The 11,967-nt window shown below is 32.9% G+C and overlaps 1 protein-coding gene across 2 annotated transcripts; it reads left to right on the top strand.

Annotated features, from left to right (window-relative positions):
- The first annotated feature begins 4,651 nt into the window (after window positions 1-4,651).
- LOC144842572 (uncharacterized) lies at window positions 4,652-11,349 on the top strand. Of its 2 annotated transcripts, none has more exons than XM_078699025.1 (3): window positions 4,652-4,909; window positions 6,034-6,191; window positions 8,544-11,349. In XM_078699025.1, exons 1-3 carry the CDS (start codon window positions 4,895-4,897, stop codon window positions 10,132-10,134), a joined length of 1,764 nt encoding a protein of 587 aa, XP_078555151.1. In that variant the 5' UTR covers window positions 4,652-4,894; the 3' UTR covers window positions 10,135-11,349. The 2 variants fall into 2 exon arrangements, with proteins under 2 accessions (XP_078555151.1, XP_078555150.1); XM_078699024.1 differs by having other exon boundaries at window positions 6,028-6,191.
- The last annotated feature ends 618 nt before the right edge of the window (window positions 11,350-11,967 follow it).

Genomic DNA, 11,967 nt, shown 5'->3' with positions numbered 1-11,967 from the left:
ATTAAGGGAAAATAGCAATACACAGTAAACCTTTTTGGGCATTTGTTAAATTTAAAAAATCGACTTGTGTTACCTCACAAACATTTTATGTTAAAGATGTATTGTCCCCTAAAAACATGAAAAATAAAGATGAATAAAATAACACTTTGAATAGGCCATTTTGCAGCTTTAGTAAAGTTATTCAACAAGTTATTAAAAAAAAATCGTTATTTCAATTATAAAAAGACAAAAGAAACGGTTAATTTTAACCAAAGCCCATTGTTTGACAGACAATTTAGGTATTTTTTGCTTTAAATTACATTTTTTTCAGGAAAATAATTTTTTTATCCAGTTTTTGGTCAAAGTGAATAACTATTATGTTAAATTTAAAATGGCATATTCAACAATATATGCAAACAAAAATATTTTGTTAGCGGGAAAATATATCTTTAACAATCAGATCTTAGAAATTCCATATGAAATTGCTAATGCTTTTAATTCATACTTTTGCTCTGTTTTTAATCCTACTAATCTCCTTCCATCCACACCTCCTGCTTGCAACATCCAATATCCATCCTTTCCTGCTGATGCAGCTTCTCCTCGGTTGCTTTACAAGTTCCTGATCACTTTTCGCATTGGCTTCTTCAAGCTATTTCTTTACCTATTTTTTACCCTCTGTATTCTTTTCTCGCAATCCAGGAAACTCTTTTAAATCTGGTAATGCCTCCACTTTGTCAAACTATCGCTCATACTTCAATCATCTGCAAGTGTCTTGAGAAAATTGTAAAAAGACCACCTGCTCATATTTATCTGAGTTTTTACTATTGTACCGAGGCCAACATGGTTTTGTAAAAAGTAAATCTTAAGCTACTCTTCTAACCAATATTTCTCATAGCTGATCCTCAACTCTTGACAAGCCACAACCTCCCATCATCGATCCCGTATTTTGTAGACATGTCAAATAAAAGGTTTTTGATACACTTCCGATCGTGACCTACTTAAGAAACTCCCTCAACAATACAACATTTGCGGACCCTTATTCCATTGGCTTTTAACCCACAGAACCCAAAGTGTGATTTGCCGGTAACGTTTCCTTCAAAAATTTAGTCACATCTGGAGTTCCACAAGGCAGCGTGTTAATGTTAGGTCGTCTTTTATTCAACTAATTTGTAAATGGCATCAACACTACTCTGAACTCTACTTCTGTAGGCCTACTCTTTGCTGATGATCTTCTCATTCACTCAGATACCGACTATAATTCTTCAATCTGATCTTGATTCCATTCACCAGTGGGCATTAGTTAATTCTAAGTCAAGAAGACGAAGGTGATGCATATTAGGCCTCCTTACTTCTATAATGGTCAATCACTTTTCACTGTCTTTTCACACAAATACCTTAGTCTCACTCTTGACAACAAATTATCCTGGAATGAACAATTAATGTTGCTACTAATGCTTCAAAAATGTTCAAAACCTTCTTTACTGAATGTCACTTTTTAAATCTTAAATTTTACCCATTCTTGACTATAGACTACCTGCTTGGATGTCTCAAACAAAGGCAATCAAATCAAACGCTTTTAGATCAAATGGAAAGGTTTGGCACCCAATTATGTCCACCCCCACACGTTTGATTTATTTGCCATTGGCCAATTAGCTTCCATAAAATTTCATTAGAATCAACGTGACTGGTAGTACCAAAACGGTACTTTCCATAATTCAAAACCTTCCCACTTTAAAAATAAATTACAGACCTCCCAACTCTACCAATAATGGCAGGGTATCTCCCGATACTTTGAGTCATCTCCCACTAAAATTCAATTTCTCTCGATATTTTGGATAAACCAAAAATTTCTCCTGATATGTATTCATTCATTCATACATTTATTTGATCAAAGTCACATAAAACAAGTAAAAAGGTTCATGAATAAAACCGTATTAAAAACAACATAATTTATAAAACAATGATAAAAATATTTTAAAACATTGATTGTGAAACAGTGATACCCTAAGTATTTGATTGTTGACACTGTCTTTATAGGGATTTCATTACAGTATACTTTAACATCCCCGACCATTTTCATTTTATGTTTGGTTCCAAATAACATGGCTTCAGTTTTTCCCATATGGGAGGATAACTTGTTGTCAATGAGCCATTTATTACAGGAATGACGATTCTGAACTCAGTCTAAAGCTATAAGACATGGATTCTTTCCAGATACTAAAAGAACGCTGTCGTGGGCGTATAAAATCAAATTACAATTTACTCTTATTTTCATATGGTTAACATATCATAGAAATAATAGAGGCCTCAATATATTTCCTTGAGGTACACCATGAGAAATTCCAAATGGCTTAGCTTCTACCTTATCCATATACTAATTGTTGCCTATTTCAATCTATTGGTCCAATCCCAATTGCCTTTAGTTTTTCGATGAATATATCATGGTCAACTTTGTCAAATGCATTTTGCAAATCTAAAGTGTAAACCCCAGTGTAGGCTAATTGCCAATTGACATTTGATTTCTAATATAATCATTAATAAGAGTTCTGACTGAAATTCGAACATTATGTTATTATCTTTAAGGTACTTTTCGATTTGAACATAAACTGCTCTTTCAAGAACTTTTGAAAAAACAATGCTGATTGGTGGTCTATAGTTGGTGACGTCACACTCATTTTTATTTTTGAAAAGCTGGTGGACTGGGGCAATTTTAAAGTCATCAGGAACATTATTGGAGGAAATAATATTGGACCTTTGAGTACATTTTGCACCGTCACGTAAGAATCTGGCAGCATATAGTCCTGTACTCTTACAAATATTTAAACTTTGGAGTTCCTTGAGTAAAAACTCTTCTGATACAGGTGATAAACTCATTCCCTTTTTATCTAATCTCTTGTTCTCATTGTACCTTTTAAATTTGACTGACACATTGTCAAATGTCTTAATAGTAGTATTAGGAAGTTTACGTGCCAAGTAAGAAGCAACACTTGTGAAAAATGAATTAAAATGGTTTGCAAACAATGTTGTCAAAACAGATGTCATCCTTTATGTTAAGTACAATTCTAGACGAACCACTTACTTTCATTTTCGTTAATTAATGATTTCAGTTGTTTCTATAATTTGTTTGGGTCTTTCTTATTTTCCTCAATCGTGTTGGTAAAGTATTTGCATAACACGTCTAAGTTAATATATTGTTTATTGTAAATTTATTTTAGTTAAGACCATGGGACTGCTGACTGATCATATTACTTTAGCGGTCCCTGACCAATTCATCTCTTTTTATTTTATATTATGGTTTGTTGGTCAAATAAATTAATGAAAATGACATTTTGAAATGAAACCATTCATACAAAAATAATTTTAAGGATTTATAACGTCTGTTAAGCTATGTTATTTTCGCCGTAAGAGGGCGTAAATGTATAAAAGGTCATTGAACTTTGGTTGGAAAAAGAAGAGGTCAAGGTTAACCTATATATAACTTTATTAGACAGTGACAGTATTAACTATTACGTAGAAAATATATTTGTAAGCCCTCTCTGAACTTTAAAGCTCAGGTACAGGCATGAATTTTAAATATAATATTTGGTTAATTGTACATAAATCAAATATTTGTAACAGAAATCAAGACGAAAAAACATGAATTTCCCTTAATATGGCCAAATACAAAATTTGGCAAAATTCTTCCATAAAAACCAGGAAGACTTTTTTTCAGTAGTTAGGTAGTTAACCTAATGTAATAACATGTCTGGTGACTCCCCAGAAGGTGAAAAAAGATGGTGGATATACGGTGGATAATTTTTGCTATAGCATAAAAATAAAATGCTGAAGTTGAATAAAAATACCAGAAATGTAATATTCAAGTTATATTACCTATATTTAGTTATCTGATAACATTTTTTACCACACCGTTTATTTTTCATAGCTTTTTAAAATGCCTCTCTATTTACAAAATTTGTGTACAAAAGAATAGAGATTTTACTGTGTAATTTGAACTATCCCCCCACTGATAAGAAAGTGCTTATTTTCAACAAGCTTGTGTAACACAAATAAAATCCCAAAAATTATGAAACATAGGGGAAACTATAGATCGATAATTATTGGAATGTATGATCAATAGAAATTTTTTGCCCGCACCTGGCCTTTAAGCTCTCCCTGAATTTTTACTTTAATATTTTTTTTTATCGGGGCTTTTTTCTTAGTACGCCAATAATTTAAGATACATTTTCTGTTTCTGCAAATTCATAATTATAATACTTACCGGTATATTATTTCGACAACAGGATCGAGAAACCTCGCTCTGCTTACAAAAACAAAACGAACCGGGTACCAACATGTTTTGCAATTTACACAGTATAATTATTGCTTACATAGGTCGCAATAATTCAATATCGGCTCCAAAAAAAAATTTTAAAAATATATTTATTTGCTGGCGTATTTCTTATAAAGCTCGTTAAAAAACGTTTAGTAAACAAACATCACCATCTACAATATTTTATAATCAGAAAATTGTTCTTTCCCTTTAAACCATATTATTTTATTCAACGACGTCCTATAGGAGGATAATATTATTTCAACCAATCAGATTGCAGTATATTTGCTGCATATTAATGTTCGAAAGTCAGCCACTATCCGATATTAAAAGGGATTTATCTCAATAGTGTGCCAACTTGCTCAGTACACATAGTAAGAGTAGGCCTACTTAGTGTTCCATTTCTTTTTTTAAACCGAGTAATGAATTCCGAATATCAAATGTATGGATTAACAAGCGAGATTCTATAGATGTGCTTTTTTGGATGCTGCCTGATTGAGGAACTTCTCTGACGAATTATTCAACTGAACTGGATATTCTGTGATGCTAAAAATCTTCCTGGAAATGTATACACGATAAGCCTTTCCTCCTCCAGAATCATTGGAAATGATGAGAAGAAAGGTAATTATATTATAATCAGGCTACTTGATATCATATTGTTTTATTGAATTGTGTGCTAGATGTGTATGCTACTGTATTATTCTGTCCGAAATATAATAGGCTATGATATATTTATTTGTTGTTGTTAAACCTTTTAAGTGTGTTGCGAGTTTTTCGTTATTGTTTGCATAATGATGTATTTTTATTTTTCTTAAAGAGAGCCCTGAATAATTTAACCTACTGGGCTAAACTAGATGGTTGAAATATGATTGAAATTTTAAAAATTAGTCTATAGAATGATCTTACTTAAGGAGTATTAACAATTTCTTTCAGTAGTCATTTGTTTTTTTATAGAGACTCTGCATTCGGCATTCCCTGTTGAAAAAGAACCATATTCCTTAACCAACAGTGCGCCCTATATTTTAATGTTTCACGTGTTTAAATTGTGCTCATTCATCTATTAGGAGTAGGCCTACTATGCATGTCTATTCAATTCAATTCGAAATAATTGAATTTAGGTGGCTCAGCTGTTTTTGTCTTAATTAACATTCAGAACTTTAGGCCTACTGATGATAATGTACAGACCGTGTCAACCGAGCCACTCGTAGTTTCCTGTTTTGTTTTTCATGTATTTTCTTTTGTAGGTGACATCCCATTTTTTGCAAAATATAAATATCAGTTATTACTAATTTCTCCATGATAAGATCTAGGGTTACATAATGGGAACTATTATTGTCATGGTGATTAGTGAGATATATAATGTGCTGGTACACAGGCCATCCTTAACATCAACTTAATTGAATTGAAAACACAATAAAATTTAAATGCCATGAAGAAATAGGTCTACGTCATCTATATCTGAATTTGATCTGATACAGATTTGCCAAAACAAAGTAGAATCATCACAACTGACATATAAGTCCATGCAGCGTGTAGTTTAAGATAGATATTTCGTAATTTTGAACTACCAAATTAGGTATTGAATACAGGTTGAATTATTTAACTGTACCTCTTTTGATTTAAAATATTCCGATGTTCTTCATATTTTTTATTTATATACGATATATACATACTAAACTATTCGTAGAAAAATGTTAATGGATTTAATTTTTATTTATTTTATTATTTAATATTTCAAGGTACAGTTGCTTCTAATTGGATGTATTTTATTAACATTTACCAGTTTATACATTTACAACTCTTCTTCGTCGTACGTCGTACCACTACCACCTTTCAACCTTTATCGAAGCACAAACGAAGTCTTCCCAGATAGTGACAGACGTATGTTGCCAGCACCTATGATGTAAGTTAAGTGTTGGGTATTGGCAGGAATAACTTAGATTCGCCCATCTTTTTAATTATGTCGGAAATATTTATGGTGTATCTCCCAAACATAATTACCACACGGACACAGTATACCTATGCTTTAAAACTATTACTCATCCCCAGGACGTCAGCTTAAGAAGGAGTAACGTGTGTGTAGACGTGTTTTCATTGTGTGTAAATTGGTCCTGCGGGTATTTTCCTTTGAAGTAGGCCTGCCAAAGTGTTGTCTGAGGGTATTTTCGAGGGAGGGAGAATACACCGATAGTTTAGACGGTTATTTTTCCTTTTACTGCCTAAGAAAATTAATCAAATCAAGACAAGTAAGATAATATAAAAACAAATAGTAATATCATAATGCTGATTTATTTGGTGCCGCGATTTGAAAGAATAAATCAATGCGCTGCTTTCACCATTCATACGGTCCAATATAAATTTACATCAGAGGTCCTTTTTAATATTTGGCTCGTCTTTTTGTTTCATTGTCGGGCCAAGACTTCGTCTTTTTTTCTGTCGGGTCAGACCTTGTAAATTATTGAATGTGTACTACTGTTGAATAATTTCAATGAGCATTTGAACATAATGCAGATTCATGATCTAAAATGTTGTAAATGTAGATGATTAATTCTGTCATATTTGTCCGGGTCCTCTCTGCCGAACGATCAGGACGACTGGGATGCAATTGTTTACATTTTCCTAGCGCACGTACAGTACACACTATTTATGTGGTCAGTCCAATTAACATATTTTGTATTAGAAGAATTCTGGTTATACGCAATTCAACTGGCTTAACGCTCAACGTAATTACCACATTATTTCAACGTATTCATCTTAGCGTTAAGAAAGAATGACTTACTTATAGTACGTTAATGATCCTACGTCAGCCCATGGAGAAATATTCTCCATGGGCTGACGTAGGCCTTGAATTATAAAAACTATAAACATTACCAAATTATTGCAGGTAACATATTCGTGATTTTATAAAATCCTTATTTATTAATATCTAGGTGAATTGCAGATCATGGGTTCAATTTAAAATTGTTTGAAGTAATTCTATCTTTTTCACCTCCTATTTTTAAAAAAAAGGAAGTGGTGGGGAGAAATTATTAACGATAGCCAAAACGACATCAATTTACATAACACAATTATAATTAGATGCAATACCGGTACATGGACGACTGAATGTGAAGATTTGTAATTTTGTAATGTTAGGCTTAGCCTAACTTTTACAGAATACATTTTTACGTTTTTACACTTTTCAATTCAACCATGGAACCATTGGTGACTTTGCGACTGACACCCATTGGGAACAATAACAGCATATGCTTAAAATTGCACTTTTGACCTTTTAGAAATAGACTCGATCCTCTACCTCATTATAAAATCAGTGTGATACTTTATAACCACGTCTTTTACATTAGCTGGCGTACAATAAATAAGAAATTTGGTATTGCAACGCTGCTATAATTTCAATTAGATCAATTGAGGTCTATAGAATTTCAAATACCACACAGAATAAATAGTTTCCTGATTTGTACAAAATTCAAATATGAGTAGATGTTACGTACAACTTACATAATAATTATTTAAGCATTGGATTTATTCTTTTTAAAAATTAATGAGAAACATTTATACTATAGTAGTAATAGTTGTAAAACTCCGTGGAAAAACAAACTGTTTAAATGCGTATTTGTGTATAATTTAGTGGAAACATAATTGTGTATGAATGTCATGAAAATAACCGTAGTTAAGACCAATTATGATTGCTACTAACTCATGGTTTGTAAATAAATAATATTTTATTATTCCAATGTCGCTACAGTAGAGTATTTTAAAGACAATGACATTATTGAAAAACATCCTGTGTACGGAAAGATGTAAAATAATGATAAGAAACTATAGCACAAACAAACGGCTATACTGATGAATAGTTAAGAAAACACAAACGTGTGATAAATAAGTGAATTATCTGAAATAATTTACCGCAATTTTGTGTATCTTGCGTATTTGAATTCAAGGTCGTTATTGTAGTACTTCTTTGTATTGTTAAGGTACTCGGACACCCGGACACAACGTGTGCTTATGTCGGTGGTTGATGGTACCTCGGTCGTTTGTGTCGAATATTAAAAACAAGGCCAACAGCCATAAGTCGCGTGCTAAAACGCATAGTGATACCGGACCGACAGACAGACCGACAGACCGACCGACCGACATAGTGAACTATAGAGTCGCGTCCACGCGACTAAAAATACGAAAAGTAAAAGTCATTATAACATTTTGACAGTCGGTGTGCAATTAATTTATTTATATATATAATTATTGTTTCTTTTAGTGGACGAGCTTTGGCAAAGATTGATCGGTCAGAAGTTGGTGGCACCGACGTAATAGAAAGAAAGGAAAACACATTGTCACATGAAGGAAACTTGCAACTGAGAGAGAATGGTACCATGCGATTTGCTTCCAACAAAACCAACAACCGTGTAACCAATAGGACTTTTTATAACAAGACAAATCTTGAATCAAAATCACAACACAGTAACACAGTTGTTTCTGAAAATACCACGCTAGGCGTGTTTGCCCGTTCTAAACTTTGGGCGAATTATGGAACAACTTCGAATTGCTTCCCTTCAAAAACCAATGTTGCATTTATTAAGACGCATAAGACGGGGAGTACAACATTAGGACATCTTATAAATCGGTATGGATACCACAACCGATTATCATTTGTTATGAACAAACACAGTCGGCATAACGGCCATCTAGTTTATTATAATGTTACGAAAGATTCACCAAGGCTAAAATTTCTTCCACCTATTGGTGTAAAGATGAGAGATTATAACAATTATAAATATAATCTTATAGCAATACACGTTAGGTACAATCGACATGCTATGGACTCATTTATGAAACCAAACACTAAGTATATTTCAATTATACGAGATCCGGGTAGTCAATTTGAGTCTGCCTTTTCTCATTTCCAATTCGATGATGCATTCCCAATTAATGAAAGACGAAAATTTAACACAACCAAAGATAAGCTAGAACATTTCTTAAAGAAGCCTAATCAATACCGCGACCGTTTAAAGTTAATGTCATGGGAAAATTCAATGGGGCTACGGTGGTACTATGCACGGAATAATCAGGCTTTCGATCTAGGATTGGATCACAAATACCATATGAACACAAATATGGTGCAGAAATTTATAGACCGGTTAGGACGAGAAATGACTGTAGTTTTACTTACAGAATACTTAAACGAGTCTTTACTTGTTCTACGCAAGAAAATGTGCTGGACGTGGAGCGATATATTGTACATTGCTAAAAATAGACGACCACAAGTTGAAACTTTACCGGAACTTCTACGAGAAAAAATACGTTCATGGAACGCTGTAGACACAATGATGTATAATCATTTCAATCGTACCTTGTGGAAGCAAGTGAAAGAGTATGGCCAGGATTTTCAAGAGGATTTGTCGATGTTCAAAGAAATGCTGAATCAAGTATTTACTGAATGCGTGTCCACGCAATACCAAAAGTCACAAGGACGTGATTTTCATTGGGTAGAGTATCAACCTAGAGTTGGGTCATCTTATGAGTGCAAACTACTTGTGGAGTCCAAAAAAAAGTTATTCAAGAAAATTTGGACACGACAGGACATGATGCCTATGCTTAATGACAGGAGTAGATACAACAATATTATGGCAAGTCGTCGGACACAACACGGTTATTATAGTGCAAAGAGACGCACATACAAGGTAGGTGGATATCAACCCGAAGAAAATAAATCTATGAATATGGAAAAGGGAAAACGATTTGATGCCAATACTCGATACAGACAGCCAATTCACCCACAACATACACGGCGTGCACAAACCTTACAGGCACAACGACAATCTAAAATGGCACAGTTACAAGATCAATAACGTTTGTGCAGAGTTTGAAAGTGTAATCTAGGATTGCGCTATCTTCTATAGCATTTGCCGCAATTCCTAATTTATGATTCTTGACGCATTCATGCAGTGAAGATTTGCCGCATTACCAACTATTATTGTTGACGCATTATTCAGGCAGTGACTCACTCGCATACTCACTCACTCGGAGTCAGCTGCGTGTTACTATTGAAGGATTGTTTTGAATATTGATGTCCAGTATACTGTATATCAATAATCATTACAAGGTACTGATTGACAAATATTCTATACCCGTAGTACTATGAATAATTTAGGTACCGTGTGTTTATAGAAACTCTAATATACTTAATATCAATGCGTGTTTCCTGGATTGTTAATACAGGTACATGGCATTTACAATTAGGTTACATTTTATCAAAGAGCATTTTTTGGATTGAAAAAGTTGTATGATCATAAATGTTAACCTCATACAGTACTATGTCTGTGCAACAAATAATAGATGATGGTTCGGCTCCTCCAACTCCAACTCCCCGTAATAAGTAGTTGTCGAACCCCTAACTAAAGCCGTAACCGGGTTTACCTGTAACCGAGGACATCAGACCCTATCAGTACGTACATACTGTTAGGGGAAAGGCTTAACGTCTCATCCAAAGGACGGGAAATTAAATATATATTTTCATATCTATATATGACACAAACACAAGTATCAAACTGGTTTAGACCATTAATGTTGCATCTTGTATGGTTGTGTGATATTTATTATTCAAAAATAATCTCAGGTATCGATAAGTTTCAGATTAAACCAAAGCCTATGCTTTTTTTCTACGTATTTTTATTAAGAAAGTGTGCTATTATCCCACGAAAAAGACTTATTACCGTTATTTTCAGTTTTCGATAACAAACTTTTACATTATCTGTTAACACCAAAAAATAAACATCTTGAAAGACTACCGTAAAGCTTGTTTCCATATTATGTTCCCCCATGGGTTATTTTTGAAATCTAATTTACATTATAAAGAGATAAATTGTCCGTAAAACGAAACATAAACATAAATATTAAATCAAACTTTGAACAGGCCACTTTTTACGGTAGTTTAGTAGGCCTAAAGTTATTTACTTTTGATTTTAAGAAAATGAACAAAAATACTGATTTCGGTTGTAATATATCTAGTTTACCTTAGGTCAATAGAAAGAAACCTAGAAAACCTTGCAATTTTTTAAACTAGTTTATCTTAATATTATGAGAAATAAAATAAAACCAAATAAGAAACTAATTGTAGATGAGACAAAAACAGTCTATACAATAAACCCATAGTTTAATAATTGTTATCATACGAAGAACTTAATAAAAAAGAAACCTATTTTTACTTTATTTCAATAGAATTAGGTAGGTAAGAAGATAGATAAGTACTGTACTTTGATACAAACTAACCAATTACAACATTTCGCGTCAAAAAACATTAGTATGTTGAAGTTATCTATTTTTTTTGTACCATGAAGTTGTAAATTGGCCTTTTAATAGGTTGCAGTTACATGCTATACATTCAATATGGAATTCTTTAAAAATAATTTCTAATGTATATATTGGTATATTTTAACATCCATAAGAGTTAATTTACATGTTTGTAAAATATAATATGTTTAATTCCTCCGCAAGGTAGAAGCCATAATGTGACCAAACATAATACACATAGGCCTAAAGAAAGAAGGAGGACAGAAAGCCGGGGAACACGTTCTCATTACCAGCTACACTCATATCATTATTATAGTTGCCATGCAATAATATAGGTGTTATGGCAACATAGCGCCTTGTAAAGTTGTAGTATTGTTTTTAGATTAATTAAT

This window comes from Antedon bifida, chromosome 5, assembly GCF_963402885.1.
Source record: "Antedon bifida chromosome 5, ecAntBifi1.1, whole genome shotgun sequence".
Classification (NCBI taxonomy): Eukaryota; Metazoa; Echinodermata; class Crinoidea; order Comatulida; family Antedonidae; genus Antedon; species Antedon bifida.
The sequence above is the reverse complement of the archived record's forward strand: the minus strand, read 5'-3'. Positions and strand labels throughout refer to the sequence as shown.

Coding starts and splice junctions, on each gene's coding strand:
- LOC144842572 (XM_078699024.1), top strand. Junction 6,192..8,543: donor ATGTTGCCAGCACCTATGAT/GTAAGTTAAGTG, acceptor TGTTTCTTTTAG/TGGACGAGCTTTGGCAAAGA.